Raw genomic sequence first — 24,521 nt, 5'->3', positions numbered from 1 at the left:
GGGATTTAAGTCTGGGCTTTGGATGTCCCATTTCAGAATACAGACTGTCTTGTTTTTAAGCTTTTTTTTCAGGTTTTTTCCATGTGTTTTCAGTCATTGTCCTGTTGGAGTATGAATCTTCACCCTAAATGCAGATCCCTTGTAGACTGCAATAGGTTGTCCTCAAGGACTTGCCTGTAGCCTATTTGGGCACCATCAGTCTTGATCTTGATGTCAACAATATTCCCAGTCCTATCTAATGAAAAACAACCCCATAGGTGACAACCCCATGATGTAGCCATTATGCTTGATGGTCGGGATGGTGTTACCTGGTTGAAGGGATCTTACCACTCTCCCAAAGAGGCCAAAATCTGCGAAGTGCTAAAGAGATTGTTATCTTTAGTTTTTCCCAATTCAGCAAATGAGCTCTGCAACTCTGTCATCATTGTAGTTGGCCTCTTAGGTCACTCTGACAATTGGCCTTCAGTTATATAGGATGGACTGAGCTTGACAATGTCTTGGGTGTGCCGCTTAGTGGAGTTAATGGGAAAATTCAAAACTTTGCCAATCTTCGTATAACCTCCATATTTTTGCCTACTAAGAGCTACATCTCAAAGTGCCACTTTTTCACTCCTCACAAGAATCACAAATGCTCTACAAAAAGTCTTGCTATCTAGCCTAAATTAAAATGACAGGGGAAGATGAAAGCCTTGTATTTCCTGTATTACATGAAACTCAATAAATATTTTTTTAAACGCAGAAGGCTAGCATGCCGTGTTTGGGCCATGGACCGTATAAAAATAGGTTTGGGCCCTCTGATTCAGACCTTACTGGAGGTTTTGGTTTTGTGAAGGTTCAAGTGGGCTATAGTGTGAAGTTGATGGGGAACGTCGACACAATTCCTTAAGCAGTATTTTTGCCTAGCTTCGTACTAGAATTATATCAGAATCGCCTTATAAAATTTAGAGCCAAGTTGTCGGTGAAATGCACATAATTTGGAAATAAGGATATATACGCACGCGATTAATCCTCGATGGGTCTCACGCATGGTACATGAGACTTCAGAGCTCTGTAGCCTGTACTGAACACTATTACGAATGAATTAGGATATTTAGATATATGCGGATAATACAGTTAGGTGCCGACAATGGTTCAACGTCACCACACAACACTAAACAATGAATATTAATAGTATTTGACTCTCCAAACAATATAGGCAATCCCTCGTTAGACGTCGGTTCCTCTTTCATGCGGCGGAATGTTACTGAGGAAGCATGCGTTTGCAATACGGGAATATATAGCTGTAGGACAGATTCCTTTGACATTGCGCTGGTAGAGGAGGGACAATTTCAAAGTGTTACAAAACAGGAAAAATAATTGAGAAACTAAATTGTTCCCCGCGTCTTGGCTGCAATAATATCTTATTGTAGCTTACGTTAGGGGAATCATGTATCGGCGAGTTTTTCAGTCCGGCGTTAGACGTATTATAAACGTCTCAGCATCCAAAGCCACATTTGGAAAGGTAATACGCTAGCTAGCTGTCTTGTTATTTGCTTACATGATTAGCCTACACCAAGTTAACTTGCCATTTATTTATTTACCAGCTAACTATCGGCGACCACTTACCTAGTGGTAGTTTGTTAATTATCGAAATGTGAGAAACACTGTTTATTTATCCATTTCGTGTTTTATTTCATTGCTAATTGTATCGCTAGCTACCTAGCCAGGTACGAAGAGATACATTCAATGTGATTGTGAGCAATATGGCTTAGTCTTCAAATATGTCACAATGTATGAGCTCGATTTGGAGATTTTGTTAGGTTATAATATTATACTTAATTGTAACAGGCTACAAAGATAAATAGTTAGCTAGAAGGTCTTGGTGCCCTTGCTGCATGTAACCAGCTAACTACCGTTATTAAAAATTTATCTGTAAAGTTAAAGTAAACTGATTATCAAATGGTAGGTCTTTTTATTAACTGTTTATGTACGCAGTTATAGTGTTCAACGAGTTGTATAGGTCTTAACGTTAAGGCTGGCAGTAATGTTTACACAATTATATTGAAATATGGTTACCTGATGTGTGCATCAGGTAAACATATAGCTAGCTAGTTACAGCTTACTATCATGACTGCATCCCCCCCAAGATAATTACATAATAATGATATAGCTAATTAAACTTTGAAAAGGACCTCTGCCAGGCAGGTACCCATTCTCTTTAAGAGTCTCTGAAACAAAAAGTTAGAAGGTGCAGCTGTCATATATTTTGATGGTTCATTGTACCATTATATATTTTTTTCTTGTACAGGCAGTGGAACAAGAAGCATGTTTATCACGAGCTTTAGCGATTTACCCCTCTACCCCGCCTCAGACACAGTGCCGGACACTACACAGCACCAGAAAGGTAGGAACACCACGGGGACATGTCGCTGGAGGAGGGGAGTGTGAACGGTGTATCTTCTCTTAAAGACTGCATTGCATCAGAGCGCAAACACAGTCCAAATGAATCTTTGGGGGTTTGGGGAACGTTTTGACTTTTAAAACCTTATTTTCATTTATTTCTACAAGGTTTGCCTGTATATTTTATCTTACATGGCTAGAATACTTGAAAAGCACTGTGATTCTTCATTATTTTAAATTATTTTAACATGGAAGTATTATACAAGTAATAAATAAGTAAAAGTAACATAAATAACAGTGTTTATTACCTAGCTGCAACAATAATTCTGCCTGCCACTGTTACTGAAAACCCACGGAAACTAATGTGTCAAAGCATTGGAGAATGACAATGAGACTTAGTCTGACACAAACAGAATGTTCACCCAAAGTGGACAAAAAAAGTACTTTACAAAATGGGTACTTCCATATTCCTAAGAAATATAGTAATAATATCCATGCTGTACTCATAATGTTTTTTGTAATATGGGCTGTACCCTTAGTGTAGTATAATTCTACTACCATAGAATGAATGTTATTTTAAGTAACTTACTTGTTTACAGTTGGCTAGCTGCTCATCGTGCTGATGTTTATGCCCTGTAGACCCAATGCATGAACAACATATTTGCATGAGCTAGAATTTGGGATGTTTTTTATTCTAAATATCTACATGCAAGTTAATTTTAGCCTTTCCCAAGAGACAGAAAAAAAATGAGATTAATTAGGTGTTATTTTTTTATTTAAATTTTCTATGTACATTCTTGCAAATAACGTGTGCAAAAAGCATTCTTCACTATAAAGATTAGTTCATAGTGTGGGTTAAAACATCCTTTTTGTTTGTAGAATTTATCTCAGTTGACAACATTATAAACCCATTCGTTGCATAAATCTAGTCGGCAAGGTCTATCATCATGTTCTAATATAGGCCAGTTCTTCATAGTTGCCGTGAGTCCCAGATGAATTAGTTTAATAAAAGAATCAAGGGGTTGTGGTCACATGCATTCATTGATCCTGTATGACTGGGTCTCTGGCAATTTTTGACGATTAACCAGGCTTCCTCATTAGAATTTCAGGTCCGATATTATATGTTAATGTATCAAGCAGAGAGCTGAAGCCTAGTGTGTGCTATAATCACACTGTGATATAGGCATTCTAATGCTCACTGTTGCACAATGTTATGGCCATTCTAATTAAAGCATACTGGTATTGGAGGGGGCTTGTTTTCATCATGTCATGGAACAGATGTGTCCTTGCATTAAATTAATTTGTCCTCTTCCCGCTCATGTCTGAAAATAAATGTTACCATTGACAGTATGTGCCACCTGCTGTGGCTCCATACTGCTGTATATGATGCATGCATACCTATGTGACCAATATGAAATAATGCAAAAAGGATTAGCACTATGCTGCTTGCATGTTTAAGTGTATATTGCCATTCTGCGTGTGTGCGTACGTGCGTACTGTGTGTTTTCAGTGTGTGTGTGTCTCTGTTTAGTGCCCCTCCCCCTGTACTGCAGTCCCAAAGAGAGTAACTGTGCCATCTCTCTGCAGCTCTGCTCAGTTAAAGAAACCCCACAGGCCACAGAGGAGGAGGTGGGGGCCTTCACCAAGCTCATAGAGGCCATGGGCTTCACCGGACCCCTCAAATACAACAAATGGGTAAACGCCCCGGCTTCTCGCCCTCACCCCTGCAGCTCCAGCGAAGACAGGAACAGGAAAGGAGTTTTCGGCTCGTTTGTACCGCTCTCCCCGCGAGAGGGTGACGAATTGAGCGATTTTGTCAGCTGAGGTCTGGATCTCACGAAGGCGGCTACAAGCCTGGAGGTTACATAGGCTGTCAGAGGCCCGATTGTCCATAAAATCATTTCTAATAAAAGATTTGGTTGGTGGCTTTGGATCCGAGCCTTTGGAAACCAGCAGCGCAGAATGCAGGGCATGCGGCGCTGGGCTTTTTTACTGCTGGCCCGGGCTGACTGGCGTTCCGCGCTCTGTGGTGCGGTGTTGTGAGGAGAGGGAGGGCGTGAGGGTCGAGCTGGAGCTGCACGAGGCCCTGAAATGACCGCACGCGCCTCGCGACCGCCAGCCGTACCCCCGCGCCGACTCTGGCTGCCCCGCGGTGGGACTCACCCGGGGACCGCGTTCCTCCCTCCTTACAGCACCGGCCCCGCCAGCCAGACCCCCGCTTTTACAGCGTGTGAATTTGAATTACGCGCCCCTAACGGTCAAACGTAACAAAGGTGGCATGAAAGAAAAATCTTGACAGGTTTGGCCTGGATCAGCTAAAGTATCTGTGGTTTTTTTTACGCTAGTCTAAATTCAGTTACCTCCCAGTTTAGCTGCAGCCAAACTCAGGATTACTGCCTATTGGACAATGCTGAAGAAAGTCAGGAGTCTATTGGTTAATGCTGAACAAATGTTTCTTTCTCCTTCTGCAGAAAATTAAGATTGCTGCCTTGCGTATGTACACATGCTGCGTCGAGAGAATCAATTACGATGACTTCTTTGAAAGTAAGTTTGAAAGCACTTGGAGAACCGTACTGGGGCGTAATGGGAACTTAAGCATTTGGACAATGACTGGCCAAAGGCTTGATTATGTTATAAATTGTAAGTAGTTCAGGGATGGCCAATGCGATTAGCTTATAGCCTTCAGTGGCTATGAAAACGTACTGCTTAAGGCTTCTGGCCAGAGTGACTAAACAGCAAAGGAATACTTGTGGCTGACCAGGGCAACACTGAGGTGTGGGTTTAAGCTAAGGGTGAGGCATTTTACGATTTTCTCAGAACGATTAGCAAGCTGATTTCAAATATTATTTTTTAAGTGTGCCCGAGGCCAGTTGTGCAGAAGCAGACCTGCTTAAAGGCAGTAGGCTAGCCTGTGGGGCAACGCTCTTTCGATAAGATAAAAGCTTGTTTTGAACTGTTAGCAGACACAGCTCTAACCTTTCTGTTGCTGTTGGAGAGATTGCGGAATGTGGGGGGGGGGGAGGGGGGGGGCGGGTAGAACTGTTTGGACTGTGGGGTGTGCTTTTCTGTCTATGGTCTGTGCCCTGATCTTAGAGGAGTTTTAGGGGATGTGACCGGTGCCTGTAGTACAGAGAGGTGATCCTGTAGTGGTCTGCTTTCTTTAGGAAAGCCAAGGGGGCTGTACTGCACAGTTTTTCTAGTTAAAAATAATAGCCGAGTCCCAAAGTTACCAACACAAACAAAAAATGTAAAAATGCGCCTACTGGGAAAGTCTTTCATTGGCGCAGTGAAATATTTATGTGGCACTTTACAGCTTGGGCATGCTGTTTTGTTAGCAGGGGAAAAACAGGTGTAAAGTCTGGTGGTTTGGAATAGAGGGCTGGGTGCGAACTCCAGGTCGGTTGTGGTTTTGGAATAGGGCTGGGACTGCACTGTGTGCATCGGTGGTGATTGGGGAATGTGGCCTACAGTCAGCGTGTATTCATAAACCAGTACACAAAGTGTACTGTATAGTGGTTTATGAATACATGCTGACTATGTTCTGAATAGTGGTTTATGAATACACGCTGACTGTTCTGGGTAGTAGTTTATGAATACACGCTGAGTGTTCCTGTGTAGTGGTTTATGAATACACGCTGACTGTTCTGGGTAGTAGTTTATGAATACACGTAGTGTGTTCGGTGTAGTGGTTTATGAATACACGCTGAGTGTTCTGTGTAGTGGTTTATGAATAAACACCTACAGTGTTCTCTGTAGTGGTTTATGAATACACACTGAGTATTCCGTGTAGTGTTTTATGAATACAGTGGGTTCTAATGTTGTTCCCTTGCCCGCAGAATGCTCCCTCCCAGACACGCTGAACTCCTGGTTCCTGGTGGCCCAGCTCCATGTGTGGTGAGTACCCAAAACTGACCAAAAGGACACTCCCTTCACCAGAGGTCCATGACATTAGATTAGGAATGCACAGATATCAAAATTCTGGACAGGCTGATGGTGTATTGTTCCAGCAACACAATCAGCCGATACTGATATTTTGTTATTTATCATCCTAATTGTGACCTGAATAAATCAAAATTTCACTCTTCAGTTCAATCATACAAATATATGGCACTGTGTTTATTGTAAGAATGTTTCACATAGCAATGCCTTTTTTGAAAAACAAGCGTTTGAAACATGTTTAGCCCCAGGCCTGGCTATTATTTTAGGCATGGAACAATGAACACAAAAAACAGTAATCAGCTTCCGAATCCACACTTCCTCCACACTTCCTCCCGCTGGTCACCTAAGGCAGAAAACTCATCAAACATCACCTTTTGAGTAGTGCCATTTGATCTGCCACTGTCCCTAGTGTAGGCCTCTCGAACGCTTCGATTAGCGAAGACTGAACTTTCACACGTTTTTTACACGTTTTTCCACGTCTTAAATGTGACGTTAATTAGTGTGTTGACTGCACATCTGCAATAGATATCACAAGAGCGACTTTCTTGTTCTTTCAGTATGCGTTCACATGAAGTATGTTTGTGAAATGGAGGAATCATTTGAACTTTAACGTTTGTCTTGATCAGAACAGGCCGGCCAGATAGCTTTAATGGCGTTTTTTTCCTTCTGTTAAACGTGACGTTAACATGTTTGTCGTTTGCAACCTTAGTTGACAAATCTGTCCGTGGGAGATTTGCTGGTCTAAGGACTGGTATTGGGGGGGGGCGGGTGGGGGGTGGGGCTCAGTAGGGTCCATCTGTCAGTCAGAAAGCCTGAGTGACGAGCAGTTACCTGCGATTTAAAGCGGTACCGCACGGTGAAACCCGAGCCGATGCCGTTTGTTAGCCACGGCGAGTGTTTATTACCGCTGCGCTCTTGCGTCACGGCCAGCTGCGCAGGCAATGCGAGGGCCGTCGTGGTCGCGCTGGAAAGTGTCCGCGTGTCAGAGGTGGACGTGACGCCGGGTTCGGCGCAGGTGGGTGGGGGGGGCTTGGCTGGCGTCCACGTTCCTCCCCTTTCCCCTCGTACGCCGCCCGCTCGACCTTGGCTGGCACGGGTTTAAATTAAACGACCTCAGCTTACCCAGCATGCTTTGGGAGGCATTTCTGTGAGGAGTGGTCGCAGTGCACGCTCGGGAGTTGCACGCTGTAGTGGAGGTGCTTTGTTGTTTGCTTTGGGCTATTTCAGTGTGGTATTATGTCTGATCCTCTTAGGTCCTGACTGATTAGGGGAGGTTTTTAAAGGTCTGGGTTGCTGAGCGTTGTCTTGGCAACTGTAATTGTTGCCTGGAGATGACGTCGCCAGCATTACAGGTTACTAATTTAGAAATTCAAATAGAGAGGTCATTTGAGTATTTTACTCTATAACAGGCCTCTCCCACAACACTCTCATGACTTTTCTCCTTCCACTCCCCTCTGCAGTGACCTGTGGGTAATGTTGTTCATTTAGGGAGACTGTGGAGGTCTCACCCATGTTGGGACTTTGGTGATTTTATTGAGGCATTTATATTCATAAAGGGGATAAACGAAGTGAATTACAGGAGGTTCTATAGGTTGAGTACTGCTAGTAGAACGAGGGGACATGGGAATAAATGGAAATTAGCAAAAGGTAAATTCTGTACAAACAATAGGAATGATTTTTTCACACAGAGAGTAGTCATTGTGTGGAATAGCCTGCCAGGTCATGTAGCAGAGGCAGAAACTCTGGGGATGTTCAAGACCAGGCTTGATATGGTGTTAGATACTATCTAGTCTGTAGGTAATCAGAGCAGTATGTACAATTTAGTCAGGAAAATGGCGAGCCTGTTCTCATAATTATGTTATGTTATGTGTCTGCTTAACAGTTAAAACTAAAGATGACTAAGGATGTGTCTGTGCTAAATGGCTGTGCTCCCTGTTGCAGGATGTGTCTGTGCTAAGTGGCTCTGCTCCCTGTTGCAGGATGTGTCTGTGCTAAGTGGCTCTGCTCCCTGTTGCAGGATGTGTCTGTGCTAAGTGGCTCTGCTCCCTGTTGCAGGATGTGTCTGTGCTAAGTGGCTCTGCTCCCTGTTGCAGGATGTGTCTGTGCTAAGTGGCTCTGCTCCCTGTTGCAGGATGTGTCTGTGCTAAGTGGCTCTGCTCCCTGTTGCAGGATGTGTCTGGTGAGGATGAGGCAGGAGGGACGGGAGGGGAAGTATATGTGCCGCTACATCGTCCACTCCATGTGGGAAGATGTGGAACAGAGGAGCAAAATCATGGGGGTGAGTAACACACCTCCACCTACAATTCGCTCCCATCTTAATGCTACCCACAGTATACAATCAAATTCTAGATGAATCTGTGCTTCCCCAATGGTTTGGGGAAGACCCTTTCTTGTTTCAGCATGACAATGCCCCCGGGCAAACAGCGAGGTCCATATAGAAATGGTTTTGTCGAGAAGGGTGTGGAAGAACTTGACTGGTCTCCACAGAGCCCTGACCTCAACCCCATCCAACACCTTTGGGATCAATTGGAAAGTCAACTGAGAGCCAGGCCTGATCGCCCAATCAGTGCCCGACCTCACTAATACTCCCAACTTCATACATAAAGCCTTCCCAGAAGAGTGGAGGTTGTTATAGCAGCAGACAAAAGCATGCAGGCTTGTGCAGCGTATGCCGCATCGGTCATGAACATGTACTCCCGAATACCTCTCCTGCGTGAATACCGGTCTTTGGCCCCTCGTCAGCAGTACCCTGGAAGAGAGCGTGCTGGTGCCGTGTTTCCGCTCGGTTCTGTTCGGCACGCGTCGGTCCGGTAAGACGCGGGAGATCCTGCTCGTCACGCCGGCCTCTCGCCGTTCGGCCTCAAGTCGCCGCCGCCGCCGCCGCACGCCCACTGTTCATTGGCTCCCCACCCCTCCCCGCCGGCGTCGCGTACGCGCTTTTACAGCCAGGAGGTCCCGCTCAAACCTCCGGGCCCAGAGAGCTCTGACACGGGCGAGACGCGGCGCTAAATGCGTCCTCTGTGCTCGCGGGGTTTACTCAGAGCTGGGCCGCGGCCCCGAGCGTGAGCCCATGCCAGCCTGCTGGCCAGGGTTAGCCACCGCGTGCTCTATTCCAGCGCTCATCGGGGGGGGGGGGGATTTCAGCTGCACTCGCTGACCCTGCGAGGTCTGCTCAGAATGCGGCGTCATTCTAGAAAAATATTCTGTAATTGGTTCTCAGTTTTTGGCGGAACGGTGTTTGCTTTTGGTTCTTTTAAATTTTCCATTAAATCTCGAGATAAAGATGTACACTTTTTCTGAATTAAAACAAGAAAATAATAAAATTTAATTTGCCGCCATGAAATTTTATATCGGAAATGGATTCACTTTGAGTTCAGTTCTGATTGGTAGCCCACTGAAAAGATGGCCCACTGATTAACCTGTAAATTGACTTTCTTGCACAAGTAACATGATCTCTAAGAGAATGTCAGTTAGTGTGAATGAACCCTAAATGTTTGGAAGAGGTATACCTTTAGACCTGCTGTCTCCCACATGGAAGAGCGCAGAAGGTGTGCGTAATGTTTTATTGAAGTGGTTGAAGTGACAAGTGAAGAGCGAGTTTAAGGTGGTGAAGAGCAAGTTTAAGGCGGTGAAGAGTGAGTTTAAGGCAGTGAAGAGCCGTGTTTAAGGTGGTGAAGAGTGAGTTTAAGGTGATGAAGAGCGAGTTTAAGGTGATGAAGAGCGAGTTCAAGGCAGTGAAGAGCGAGTTTAAGGCAGTGAAGAGCCCTGTTTAAGGCGGTGAAGAGCGAGGTTAAGGCGGTGAAGAGCGAGTTTAAGGCAGTGAAGAGCGAGTTTAAGGCGGTGAAGAGTGAGTTTAAGGTGGTGAAGAGCGAGTTTAAGGCAGTGAAGAGCGAGTTTAAGGTGGTGAAGAGCGAGTTTAAGGCGGTGAAGAGCGAGTTTAAGGTGGTGAAGAGCGAGTTTAAGGCGGTGAAGAGCCGTGTTTAAGGTGGTGAAGAGCGAGTTTAAGGCAGTGAAGAGCCGTGTTTAAGGCGGTGAAGAGCGTGTTTAAGGCAGTGAAGAGCGAGTTTAAGGCAGTGAAGAGCGAGTTTAAGGCGGTGAAGAGCGAGTTTAAGGCGGTGAAGAGCCGTGTTTAAGGTGGTGAAGAGCGTGTTTAAGGCGGTGAAGAGCGAGTTTAAGGTGGTGAAGAGCGAGTTTAAGGTGGTGAAGAGCGAGTTTAAGGCGGTGAAGAGCGAGTTTAAGGTGGTGAAGAGCCATGTTTAGGGTGGTGAAGAGCGAGTTTAAGGCGTGAAGAGCGTGTTTAAGGCGGTGAAGAGCGAGGTTAAGGCGGTGAAGAGCGTGTTTAAGGCCGTGAAGAGCGAGTTTAAGGCGGTGAAGAGCGAGTTTAAGGCGGTGAAGAGCGAGTTTAAGGCGGTGAAGAGCAAGTTTAAGGCGGTGAAGAGCGAGTTTAAGGTGGTGAAGAGCCGCGCGTAGGGGGGCCAACCAAGCCACCGTACAGGTCCCTTGTGCATCACGGGTTTGATTCCCCACCGTGGCCCTTTCTGTGCTCTAACCCCTGTCTGCCTTCTGCTTTCCCCATCTGAACAAAGCGGGAAAATACACCAGGAGGGCAGACTGTCTGCTCTCCTTTTTTTTAAAAAAACTCAAATGAGCTTTTTGTATAAAGAAACTGAAAGGTTGAAAATGGAGGCAGAAAACTGAGGGTGAAATCACCGCCGTTCTCGCGCCACCGTCCAGCGGCTTTTCCATGGCGTAACACTCTCTCCGGGGGACGCTAAATCAGAATTACATTTTCAGCCTGATTTGTATTAATGCTGTCACCGGGACTGCGTTCATGTTTATGCTGGTGTGTAAATATTTATGTCATTATCGATGTGGTTTAGCCGCGGCGTGGAGTCCTGCCAGGGAACTGCAGGCTAATGCTCAGGTGGAGGGCGCGCTCTGCACATTTTATTGGTCTCTTTAAACCGCCAGCCAGCTCAGGTTTGGGGAAAAAGGGTTAAACTCTTTCAGTTTGCTAATAATGAGCTGATGCAATCTTGGGACTGGGGGAAACAGGGGACCTTGTTACACCCCCCCCCCCTTTACAGGGCCCTAACACCACCCTGCGTGTTCCTTTTAAACAGGCTACACAGAGCCTGAGTACGCGCTGATGTGGCGTGGGTAGAGGGAGTGCTGTGGCATGGCTGTGGTAGGTGTGGTAGGATTCAGGTAATGGTGTGGTATGGTTCTGGTGGTACAGTGTGTTGTTGTAGTGGTGCTTTGGTGGTATATTGTGGTGTTTTAGTGGTGTGAGTCAGTAATGGTGTGGTATATAGTGGTGTGATATAGTGTGGTGTGGTGTGGTATTCTGCAGTAATGGTGGGGAGTACTGGTGTGTTATTGGTGTAGTAACGGTGTGGTGTGTAGAGGCGTGGTATGGTGCAGTATTGGTGCAGTAACAGTGTGTTCGTGGTGTAATAACGGTGTGTTAGTGTTGAGGCTCTGCAGATGGCCTCCTGAGGTGATGGGGGCAGTAGAGTTTGCTGTAATAAAGGAGCTCTGTTAACACAGGGGGCCATGCAGCCCTGTTTATACAGGACCGCAGCGCACACGGACGCGGTCACCCTCACGCATACGATCGCGCACGGTCACGCTCCCCTGCACGGTCACGCTGTCACACTCACGCATACGATCGCGCACGGTCTCGCTCCCATGCGCGGTCACGCTGTCACACTCACCATGGCGCTCGTGTGCGCTGTCACGTTCACGCTATCCGGCGCTCCCCCCACTCCGGCCCACACCGCTGTTATTCCTGTAACCTTAACCTTACCGCTGCTGGACAAATAACAGCATTCAGACTGTGTGCACATGTCTGTGTGAATGTGCTGCACAGCCGCTTCTCACCTCCTGTAGCAAACGGAGCCAAACAACAGGGACTCCATGACTGCTAATAGGGAGGCTATGTCACTGTTAGCTGGCTAATATTCACTCTCGTTTACAATGGCAGTAACAATCAAAGTTTAAGCTTTAAATCACAAAAGTACAATCCGAGGAGTAAAAGCACTCATAGGCTGGCGATTCATAGTTCCCTATGTTTATATGCTTTGGACTCCAATTCCCATCAGCCCCCGGTGAAAAGTTCAGTCTTTCACTTCCGGTTGAAAGCACTCTGGCTGTATTCTGAACAGTCTCTTCAGTGAGCCCACCACTGGACCATACTGATGATTCATTTTCCACAACATCGCTGTGGAGTGGTATTAGTTTTCATTTTTAATTTTCATGTCATTTGTTCATAATTACATTGCTTTACCATTGGTTTTGGGGTTTACGCTCAATTATACTGCCTACCATGTGGCAGCAATTTGCTTTTTCATCCCAGGTTTGCCGAAATTGCGTAACTCTATGGTGATTGTATACAGGAAGCTGCAGTTAAATACATTCAATGTACAGATAGACCGGTATTCCCACCTACAGCATTTTGTTAAAGAGGAGCCAACCAGGTTGAGGTTAATTCTCGTGGAATTAGCTAGGCCTGCATCCTTTAGTTTTACATCTGTGCATTTATTCCCTGTTATTAATACACTTACGTTAAGGTGCGTAGAGGAGAACTGCACTGTATGTTATCCTTCCCAGACAAGGCCTTAACTTTGTGCCTCTTCATTTACGTGTGTTGGTGATGCATGGAGTTTAAAGGGCAGCTGAAACCCGCACGTCCACCAAAGACTTTGCCCTCTCATGGGTTGTGTTCCCCCAGGGAATTCTGGGTAGGAGCGCATTTTGACCTCCGTCCAGAGTTAAAAGGGTTACTTTTTAACCAGGAGTAAATGCACCTTAAGCATTTTCAATGCGTTAGATTTTTTTTTTTTTTTTTTTTTTTGAAAGGCCCGTTTCAGGCGGAGTAACTGAGCCGCGGGAGAGCTGGGAGGGGTCTGGGCTCGGCCGTTTTCGCGCTTTGCACTAATTGCGCGGAGAGAAAGGAAACGCTCGTCGCTGGCCGGGCGCTGGAGCAGCTGCCAGGTCTTTCCCATGCGTGGGGGCATGTAGCAGAGCATGCTAGGTAGGCTCAGCAGTGGGGGTTGTTAGCGCGGTAACGTAAAGTGAGATATGACACTAATTTCGAGCGAAAGGGCAACGCGGAGCCTGCGTGCGACTGGCGGAGCGTGTTAAATGTCGGCGAGATGGAGCCGTGTCGGGCCCCGCCTCTGGGGCTAAACGCTGCCACATGCGCGTAATTACCCGCAGGTGCCTCCTTACCCCACGTCCGCCGCCGCCGCGCGAAAGGCCTTAACTGATTTTGAATAAACAAGATAATTATGAAAATGAATCAGGGAGACCGGGGGGGCCCGGCCCCTGCGACTTTCGCTTCTGCACGGGGCCGTTTTGGACGAGGCGTTCTGAGCGCGGTCGTGTTTACAGACGGTGTTCTCGCCCGCTTTGTTCTTTCGAAAACCGAGGTGCCGTGAGCGTCGTGTGCGCATAGAAATACGCGAACGCACGCGGTTATGTAGTAGGGTGGCAGTGTAGCACAGTGGGTAAGGAACTGGGAACTGGGCTTGTAACTGAAAGGTGCTCATCGCTGATAATAACCGACTCGGTGGTGTCTCTTCCCGCGCTGCCTGACCGGAGGTGTCGCCGGCAGTTTCTCCTGTGGGTGGAGCTTTCTGCCGTCTCTCTCTGTGATTATCATTTCTCATTTAATTCCCATGAGCCTCCACTCCATCCGAATCCACCTGCATCTGGTCTGTCAGCCGGCGCCCTCTGCTGGCTTACCAGGGTATTGTAAGGTTGTGAAACTGGAAAGTCTAGCCTTGTGTCTAGTTTTTTTATTCACTAGTCAGTACAAAGCAGGAGACCAATACTCCTTTGTGATTCTATGGTGTCATCCTCTGATACACGTGACTTAACTGCACGTTCCTGTCTCTTTAAGGCCTTAAGTAGGTAATTTGTACTACAGCTTTGAGAAAATGTGCAACACACTAGTTGTGTGGACATTTCATAGACGGGTGTTTTAATGGAAGTCAATTGCTCTGACTGTTCCGTGGCCAAGCTGTGGTGCTGTAATGGAATTGGCGATGGAAACGTACACAGACTATGTGCATTTCAGCCTGGCTCTAAAACACAGGGAGCTAGCAGCTGGCTTCTTAATTGGCTCTCCTGTACGTCTGAGCCCAGACCTTTTCTGCCGCTCAAACTCCTGCTTGTGCAGGTTTAATGGGGCACGTTAGCGTTAGCCCCGCTTTGTGTCGGTGCCCAGTGCTGGCTGGCGGACCGCAGGGGCCTACAGGCTGCGTACAGCGCGGCCTACTGGACGTTACGGGGAAAACCAGCCCGGAGAAAACGATTAGTTTTACAGCTGGGGGGGAAAAAAAAAACCCTCGGCTTGCCGTGGAAAATGTGGTCAAATGCAAGAAAGCCAGGAGCCCTGGGGTGTTTATCCAAAACGGTGCGGTAACCGGCCCCCGGGCGGGACAGCGTAACCGGGGCCTCACCGCCTGTTTCCTCTGACGCAGATCGATGCCGTCCAGCGCAAGGAGAGCATGAGGTCCATGACGGAGACTTTCTACGCTGCTATTTTTGGATACGATGAGGTAAGAAGTGCACTGCATGCAAACACTCTGCCCTAACGTACGGCATCTCACACACACTGCCCTGCCGTACGGCATCTCACTCACACTGCCCTGCCGTACGGCATCTCACACACACTGCCCTGCCGTACGGCATCTCACACACTCTGCCCTAACGTACGGCATCTCACACACTCTGCCCTGCCGTACGGCATCCCACACACTCTGCCCTGCCGTACGGCATCTCACTCACACTGCCCTGCCGTACGGCATCTCACACACTCTGCCCTAACGTACGGCATCTCACACACTCTGCCCTGCCGTACGGCATCTCACACACTCTGCCCTGCCGTACGGCATCTCACACACACTGCCCTGCCGTACGGCATCTCACACACTCTGCCCTAACGTACGGCATCTCACACACTCTGCCCTGCCGTACGGCATCTCACACACTCTGCCCTGCCGTACGGCATCTCACACACTCTGCCCTGCCGTACGGCATCTCACACACACTGCCCTGCCGTACGGCATCTCACACACACTGCCCTGCCGTACGGCATCTCACACACTCTGCCCTGCCGTACGGCATCTCACACACTCTGCCCTGCCGTACGGCATCTCACACACTCTGCCCTAACGTACGGCATCTCATACACTCTGCCGGTGTTGTAATATTGTGTTGGTCATACAGGCTGGTGTTATAGTGATGTGTTGGTCATACGGGGTGGTGTTATAGTGTTGGTCATACAGGCTGGTGTTATAGTGATGTGTTGGTCATACGGGGTGGTGTTATAGTGTTATGTTGGTCATATGGGCTGGTGTTCTAGTGTTGGTCATATGGGCTGGTGTTGTAGTGATGTGTTGGTCATACGGGGTGGTGTTATAGTGTTATGTTGGTCATATGGGCTGGTGTTCTAGTGTTGGTCATATGGGCTGGTGTTGTAGTGATGTGTTGGTCATACGGGGTGGTGTTCTACTGTTGGTCATATGGGCTGGTGTTGTAGTGTTGGTCATACAGGCTGGTGTTGTAGTGTTGGTCATACGGGCTGGTGTTGTAGTGTTGGTCATACGGGCTGGTGTTGTAGTGTTGGTCATACAGGCTGGTGTTGTAGTGTTGGTCATACAGGCTGGTGTTGTAGTGTTGGTCATACAGGCTGGTGTTATAGTGTTGTAGTGTTGGTCATACAGGCTGGTGTTGTAGTGTTGGTCATAGGTGGTGTTGTAGTGTGGTCTACGGCTGGTGTTGTAGTGTTGGTCATACAGGCTGGTGTTGTAGTGTTGGTCATACGGCTGGTGTTGTAGTGTTGGTCATACGGGCTGGTGTTGTAGTGTTGGTCATAGGCTGGTGGTGTTGTAGTGTTGGTCATACGGGCTGGTGTTGTAGTGTTGGTCATACGGCTGGTGTTTAGTGTTGGTCATACAGGCTGGTGTTGTAGTGTTGGTCATACAGGCTGGTGTTATAGTGTTGGTCATACAGGCTGGTGTTGTAGTGTTGGTCATACAGGCTGGTGTTGTAGTGTTGGTCATACAGGCTGGTGTTGTAGTGTTGGTCATACAGGCTGGTGTTGTAGTGTTGGTCATACAGGCTGGTGTTGTAGTGTTGGTCATATGGGCTGGTGTTGTAGTGTTGGTCATACAGGCTGGTGTTGTAGTGTTGGTCATACAGGCTGGTGTTGTAGTGTTGGTCATACAGGCTGGTGTTATAGTGTTATAGTGTTGGTCATACAGGCTGGTGTTATAGTGTTGGTCATACAGGCTGGTGTTATAGTGTTGGTCATACAGGCTGGTGTTATAGTGTTGGTCATACAGGCTGCTGTTGTAATGTTGGTCATACGGGCTGGTGTTGTAGTGTTGGTCATACAGGCTGGGATTTTCCCTGCAGGGAATCCTGTCTGATGATTGCGTGTTGTCGGCGGCGCTGTGGAGGAACCTGTTTAACCGGCAGTGTGAGGACCCCAGACAGGTGGAGCTGATGGTGGAGTACGTCCGAAAACAGGTGAGAGGGTCAACAGAGCGGGCTGGGAAATGCACATACACGTGCACGAGTGCACACACACACACACGCGTACACACGCACACACACACACACACGCACACACACGCGCACACACACACACACACACACACACACACACATATCCACACACTCACAGGTTATGCAGAAGAGTCTGCTGTAGGCCCTGTTGGTTTTCCTGTAGCCTGTCTGGTCTCATTTAAATGCACCCTGTGTTTACACTCAGCTGTTAAACCTCAGCCCCTAAACCCATCCCTTGAGCTACCTTTCACAGCAGAGGTGAGCCTAACCTGCTGTGATGTGTGTGCGTGTGAAAACGCACTCCCAACCCAAAAAGCATAAAGGGACGGGTGATTCACTGACTCTGTTCCTGCCACCCGTCCTCCCTGTGCACTTTACCTCAGTCCCAAAACTGAGCACGCCTCCGGAGCATGACCAAAATCAGTGGCTGAGTCACACCATCGACGGTGCTCATCTGAAGTGACTCATCTTTCTCGGCTCAGTTTATCCCATTTTCCTCTTTTGAACTTCTGCAGCCCTGTCCTCACGGCACCCCCGTTTCTCCTCAGTCAGTTACTCGAGAATGAATGATCTCTTTAATTGACACTTCTGGCACTTCGGTCTTAAGACCTACTCATGCAGGAGATTAATTGATGGCACTTGAAGATGGTGTAACTCCAACCCAAGATGCAGCATTCAGCCTTCAGGTGCTTTCAGATATAATTGAGTTTTTTTTTTTTGGTCATCAAAGTAATATTAGAAATCTCAATCTAGTTAACGAGTCTGCTCTTAGTGGTCTGGCATTTTTTCTCTTGTAGAAGGATTTTTTCCGTTTTTAGCCGAGCACCCACGCAACTAAAATCTTTACTAAAAAGATTTTCTTTATCGGGAAGTGCACCTGTCCTCCTTTTGTTGTGATTGAACTATGTCAGCTATGAACAGTCCTGTGGAATTACATCTTTTGAGCCACAAGATAAAGATGCGTAGTTACACTTTTCAAATGAATAACCAGGAAAACCTCTGTTATAAACAATGATATTCTTTTGCATTATGTTATGTACACTCACTAGTAGAGCAGTGGGTAGCACTGTCGCCTCACAGCAAGAAGGTCCTGGGTGTGGAGTTTGCATGTTCTCCCCATGTCCACATGGGTTTCCTCTGGGTACTCCAAAGCTAGGCTAATTGAAGACCCTAAATTGTGTAAGGTGTAAGTGTGTGAGTGGTGAGTGAGCCAGTGCATGCTGGGATAGGCTCAAGGGGCTGCGGGTAACGGGAGGGCAGCCTCCTCTCCTTTCCTCTCCTCTCCTGTCTTCTCCTCTCCTTTCCTCTCCTCTCCTGTCTTCTACTCTCCTTCCTTCTGCTGTCTTCTCCTGTCCTGTCTTCTCCTCTCCTCTCCGCCTCCTCTGCCCGTGCCGAACAACGCCCCAGATTCCACAGCCACGCCCCCCCCCCTCTCTCTCCCTCCGTCCCGCTGTCGCCGCGGGTGCCAATGCGCGCGGTCCTGCTGCGGTCGTGCGGACCTGCCACGTTCGCCGCAGCGCTGCCCCGTCACGGTCGGGATTTCGAACGCGCCACCCTAACACACCCACGGTCTCAAGCCTGCGGTCCTCCCGTGCCGGTTGCCGTGGGCACCGGGGACGGAAACAGACCGCGTGGACCGCGCGGTCGCTACCGACCAGCCCGGGCTGGGGGGGGGGGTAGCGCTCTGCGTCCCAGCTGCGTTACAAGCGACGCAAGAATTTACAAGACGCGGACACGTTTCCAGGAATACGAGCAAGCGAACGAACGCGTTCCCGCCTTTCGCTGAGCTTCTCGGGGGGGCGAGCGAGGGGCGAGCGAGGAGGAAGAAAGACAGAGGGAGGGAAGGGCCGGCAAAGAGAAGGAGCGCGTAATCGCGGCCGAGGCCGCTTCATCGCGGGCGCGGCGCGTAAAACGCCGCCCGCGCCTGATGACGGACCGCAGAGGAGGAAACGGCAGCCGGGGCTCTCGGGTGAAATCGCGTACGGCGGGTCTCCGGGCCGGCACCCGCGCTCGCCGTTACTCTCTCGCCCTGATTACCTTCACCGGATATGAGCTCAGCCGGATAGCCCTCCCATGAGCTCAGCCGGCTGCTTTAATTAAGACTCCAGGCCTCGCTCTGCGCCGGTCACATCCGCTGTGCGCTGTGCGTAGTCCCCGCGGGAGAGTGACAGCGCCGTTACCGGGTCTCTGGGGCCACGTGCGCCGCTGCCATCTAGTGACCGATCCTGGAACTGCGCACGGCTGCGCCTTGTTTGGTTTTGGAACAGGTGGAAGTCATGATACACCGGTCAGCTGATGGGTTTTGATAGGTGTTCATATTTGGTTTTCCTTCAATACGGCATACCACAGCAGAATACATTTATAAATCAATGAAATATAATAATAATAATAATAATAATAATAGTAATAATAAACTAAATTTGAGTGGCAAAGTAATTTCTTCACAGAAAACATGAAAGAAATTTAAACCTAATATAGTTCAAAAAAATCTCAGCCATCCAGGCCTTCCCAGAGTGCAGTTAGGTGATACAGTACCACTGAGAGAGTTGCACCAGCTTTACCAGCGGAGGATCCGATACTTCCTGGTTGCACTTCTGTTGCGTACAGGTCTGTGGAAAAACAGTTTTACTGTGACTTGGGTCCAGTTAGTATGGCCTAAAATCATCATGGTATATTTCACTGTTTTTTAAAATTTCTTATTACAGTGATTATCATGATGCACATGGAATAATTTTGTGTACAAGACTGCTCTCAGTAGGGTGGGCTCTAAATGTGATAACCACATTTGCTAGCTATCCAACCTGTCATCAGTTCAAGCGTTCATCAAAGCACTGTCAGCCAGCCGGCTCGTTTTCAAAGGCTACAGTATACTATTGTAATCTTTGTCCAATGGTTGCGCTGTATGGAAGTTCTGGGGCCGATGTAATTGGCTTGAGTAATGCGTCGCCTCTCTGGCACGGGTATTGCATCACCGTATCGACCCATCGCATCTTTATCGGCCGATGCTGAAAAGGATGTCCGTTATCTGCTGATGCACGAGCACAACCCCGATCAGTTTTCTTTGCTGATAATGTAGAATTTTCTTCCTGACTTGGCACTTCATAACATGTAGTTTTGTAAAGATAATATTCTCATTAGGGATTCCTTCAGCCACAATAATTCATGAGAAGGGCCGTCACTGGGCTTACATTACATTACAGGCATTTAGCAAACGCGCTTATCCAGAGCGACTTACACAACTTTTTACGTAGCATTTTACATTGCATCCACTTATACAGCCGGATATACACTGAAGCAATGCAGGTTAGGTTCGTTGCTCAAGGGTACAACGGCAGTGTCCAACCAGGGAATCGAACATGTGACCTTTCATGTACAAGATCAACTCCTTACCCATCATACTACACTACCACCCTAACAATCCACGTCGCTGTTCTGCTCTCACAGATGCAGTTCATCGATGCCCTGGACGGGGAGGACCTGCTGCTCACCGGGGAGGTCAAGTGGCGCCCCCTGGTGGAGGAGAACGCCCAGAGCATCCTGAAGGTCCCCTCCCCCACTTATAATGACACGGGGCTCTGAGCCGCCCCCACCCCCTCCCCCCTCCCCCGCTGCCATTTTGGACACTGCGGACAGGGCAGTCATAAGAGCCTGTCCCCACCTGACCTTCCCCCCCCACCCTGCCCTCTTCCCATCACAAACCTGACTGGCAGGGAATACTGTTGGCATCATTTCCTGTATCTCTCGAGAGTAAGAAGATAACATTTTGGAATTTTGCACTTTTCCTTTCTAAGCACTCAAAGTATTTTTGGTATTTATGTTTTTTTCTGCTTTACAGATTCCACGATATTTATGAAAGTGCACACAGCCTGTTTTGTACACGCCCTGTGTCTTCTTTGTTCGGTGCAAAGGTTCCACGTTTTTTGTGCTCTCAGAAAATTATGGGAAATGTTTTGCCTTGAGGACCATCGTTCTGTATTGAATGGGGCTTTCCTTTTAAAATGAAATAAAATGTTTTCTGGGTGTAAACCAGTCATGTTTCCAAAAGGAATCTCTGCTTTCCTTATTTCCAAGTAATGCACCCAGATTTGCCCTGGAATTTCTTGCTTCCTTGTAATTGTGTTCAACTCGGGCCAGAAAGGGCCGGTGTGGGTGCAGGCTTTTGTTCCAAACAAGCAGTTACACACCTGATTCTACTAATAAACCTTTGGAGTCTTTACTAAGGACCTTGATTAGTAGAATCAGGTGTGTAACTGCTTGTTTGGAACAAAAGCCTGCGCCCACACCGGCCCTTTCTGGCCCGAGTTGAACACAATTACAAGGAAGCAAGTATAAGACAAAACGTTTCGCTTGAAATTCCAGGGCAAAGCCTGCACCCACACCGGCCCTTCCTGGCCCGAGTTGAGAACCACTGGTGTACACTATTATTGAATGTCACATGACTCAACGTAGGGGGGCGGGGTGGCTCAGTTGAAAGGTTACTCCTGTGGTTGTGCCAGTGAATGCTTGTCTCCATGAGAACCGTTGGTGTGGGGTTGCAGTCTTGCAGCCAGACTGTGAAAGGGGCCATATTAGATTTCCTCAAGCTCAAAGCAGGCAAAGGCTGACTCTGTTTGGCGGTGCAACGTCAGCCCACCAGGGGGCGCCAGTGCTCGTTACAGACATGGTAAGGAAAGTCTTGTTCACTCTGCGTCACTGAAATGCAGGAAATGGCTTGTTGCCATTGGAACATATTCTGATGATGAGCATGTTTTTTTTCTTTGAAGAAATATCAATGTCAAAGCTTTCAAAAGCGATGTCCTTTGTGTGCTTCCTACCAGGAAAAAGTACTGAGGGAAAAAAATCTCACGTTATATAGTTCAAAGTTTTTATCTGTACATAAGATACTATCTAGTCTGTAGGTAATCCGAGCACTAATTTAGTCAGGACAATGGCAAGTGTTGTTGAGCTAAATGGCCTGTTCTCATAATTATGTAATGTTATGTTACATTTTTATTTTTTTTATTTTTTTTTACTATAGGTGAGTTTACAAGTTGCTTTTTTCCCCACTAGGTTTTGTTTTTATTGTTGAACATTTCATTTAACCAGTAAGTTGTGAAACCTATTTGGGTCAGTGTTTACAGGTCAGGTGGTACACCGACTCCCAGTGGCGAAACTCGGTGTGCCTGTGACACGGTCGCGTGACGACGTGAACCCGACGCCGCTGATTCACCACCTGGTGTTTGCTGACCTCCGTGACGGCCTCATGACCAGGGCATGTCACGGCTTGCTTTTACGCAGTCATGGGCGTGCCGCGCGGTCCTCGCGAATTCCGCGAGCGGAAATGGCTCCTCTGAAGTGAGCCGTGACTGGCTGATCCGGGGACGAGACGTACAGCGGCTGTCACAACTGGTGCTTTTTTTTTTTTTTTTTTTCACTCGCAGAGAAACATTCAACTGAAAAAAGAGATCTATGAGTTGTCAGCGCGGCGGTGCGCGTGGGCTCCCCGCACTTTGATTCTTTTACGCTTTTACGACCTCCGACGCATTCACCCCCCCCCCCGACTGCGGCCTTTGAAGTCCCGATGGCAGGTACGCCGCTGAGGGGGGGGGGTTTCGCTTTCGGCGACGAGGCTCGGGAACGAACCCAGAGGCAAACGGGGGCAGCGAAACGCCGCGGGCCACCTGTCACTCGGGAGAGAGGCGATTAGCTTGCCTCGCGCGCCGCGCGTAGCCGGGGCGCGAGCTTTGACGCAACGCACGTGCCAAAGAGAGAAGCTAAGCTAACCTCGGGCTCAGCGATGCGCCTGATCGTAATGCTATGTTGCATTACAGTCATGTGGTAGACGCTCATAGCCAGGGCGGTGAACAAAAGGGAACAACGGTGTTACTCTTAGGGATACATGAAAATCAATATCGCTAAGAAGGCCCATTTATAATCACTGAGTGTAATATTAACCTTGCAACTATTTGCACTGTAATGAGAAGGCATGGGGTCTGGGGAGCGGTGGCAGGGAGTCCAGCAAAGCTGCAGTAATCCAGACGGGAGACCACACAGCATCGGGACTGAGCAGGGTTGAGTCCATGGTGAGAAAGTGGTGGATTTATCATCTGGATGATGTACAGGAAGAGTCTGCGGGCCCAAACCCTGTCATGATGTTTCCAGAGAGGTGCAGCTTTTGTTGTCCAGTACATCTCAGATTCCTGAAGATAAAGAGGGTATTAAGACGAAGCCGTTTATTAATGAATGCTTATGCACTCCAACATCATGTATGTACACATTTGCGTGTTTCAACGGCCAATCCCGTCTTCTGGAGAATGCACATCTGCAGTGGACTGTGTGCACTCATGGAGTCTCCTTTAATTTTGAATTATCGCGCACAGTTGAGTATCCCGAAAGATTGGTTGTGTAATTTTAAGGCCTCGAAGGCCTTGTCCGGGAAGTGACTACTCCGTTTCAAATGTACATAAGAGAAACACTGGCTTGAGTTATTTTTAGGATTAGCAGTGGTATTGTACTGGGTCTATTGACTTCACGATTGAAGGAAAGGAAACGTCAGGTCGGCTGCAGTAATAAGCATCGAATTCCCAAATCCGAGGTGGACCATATGAATGGCAAGCACGCTCGGATTGGGAAAGCCCATTCAAACTGTATAGTCATATCTGCTGTTGGATGAGCTATTTATGACTCGTGAATTTAGGCAAGTTTAAAAAAAAAACAATCTGAGCTGCAGAACAGCCCTAGCAGAGTGCCAGTTGGCTAGAAAACTGGTTCCAACTCGTTCTCAATTTTGTTTTCTTCACAAAAGCCACATAAAAGTAGACTTAAAATATAAAGTCAAAGAAAACGGAGATACGAGAGAAAAACATTTACGGACCACCAAGTACGTCTTTGCAGGGATGTCATGAGATCTTCGGGCACCAATATTCGCCAGAACGAAATCCTGTGGCTACAGCAAAGTTGTGAAATGTTTTACCGGTAATGACGCAACGTTAGTTTCTCCCTCTGTATATGATTAGAGGCCTTTTGGTTTTCGAAACAATAAGGGCTGGGCCTTGAATCTGCGTTTCGATGTTTTTAGGAATGTTTTCATGGTACGTATCGTATGAACAGCTCGGGAAAGGCCTTGTTATGGTCAGGAAAATGTGCGTACGCACCCACGGGCTTTGGAGCCAGAGGCCATCCCAGACGCTCTGTAATCATTCGTGCTGAGTTCCATCACAGGAGATGTTTCAAAGCCTGGAAAAGTAAGCGTTCTCTTGAGCCCTTGTGAAGCGAAATGCACTGTATTTGACTGCGTGAAGGGTGAACACTAATGGTGAAGCCTGTGCTCGTTTTGTTCTTATGACGGTTTGTTTAACTTGGAGACGTAATGAGCCACAGTCTAAGCCTTTTAGACTTTATTTTTCCTAGTCATGAAGACTGCATATCATAGACTCTGATTTCTAACAGTTTTATATCGTATTTAAAGTCCCGGATTCGTTCATAAAGAGAGCGAGCAAATTTATACAAAGGCTATCATTAGAAGGTGAGCTCTGAAATGCTCTGGCATTGTCGTAGAGAGTCTTAAGCCGGGCACCCACCGCACGCGTCGCGTATGCGTCGCGTAAACAGCAGGGCGAAGCAGCACGGCGCGACGCGTAGGG

The 24,521-nt window shown here is 47.7% G+C and overlaps 1 protein-coding gene across 1 annotated transcript; it reads left to right on the top strand.

The window, feature by feature from the left end:
- Positions 1-1,244: 1,244 nt before the first annotated feature.
- On the top strand, positions 1,245-20,943 carry LOC135237814 (ubiquinol-cytochrome-c reductase complex assembly factor 1). Its single transcript, XM_064305302.1, has 9 exons — positions 1,245-1,501; positions 2,288-2,383; positions 3,967-4,074; positions 4,851-4,923; positions 6,216-6,273; positions 8,488-8,596; positions 14,808-14,885; positions 16,747-16,860; positions 20,344-20,943. Exons 1-9 carry the CDS (start codon positions 1,427-1,429, stop codon positions 20,476-20,478), a joined length of 846 nt encoding a protein of 281 aa, XP_064161372.1. The 5' UTR covers positions 1,245-1,426; the 3' UTR covers positions 20,479-20,943.
- The last annotated feature ends 3,578 nt before the right edge of the window (positions 20,944-24,521 follow it).

Source organism: Anguilla rostrata, chromosome 13 (assembly GCF_018555375.3).
Source record: "Anguilla rostrata isolate EN2019 chromosome 13, ASM1855537v3, whole genome shotgun sequence".
NCBI classification, from domain to species: domain Eukaryota; kingdom Metazoa; phylum Chordata; class Actinopteri; order Anguilliformes; family Anguillidae; genus Anguilla; species Anguilla rostrata.
The sequence above is the reverse complement of the archived record's forward strand: the minus strand, read 5'-3'. Positions and strand labels throughout refer to the sequence as shown.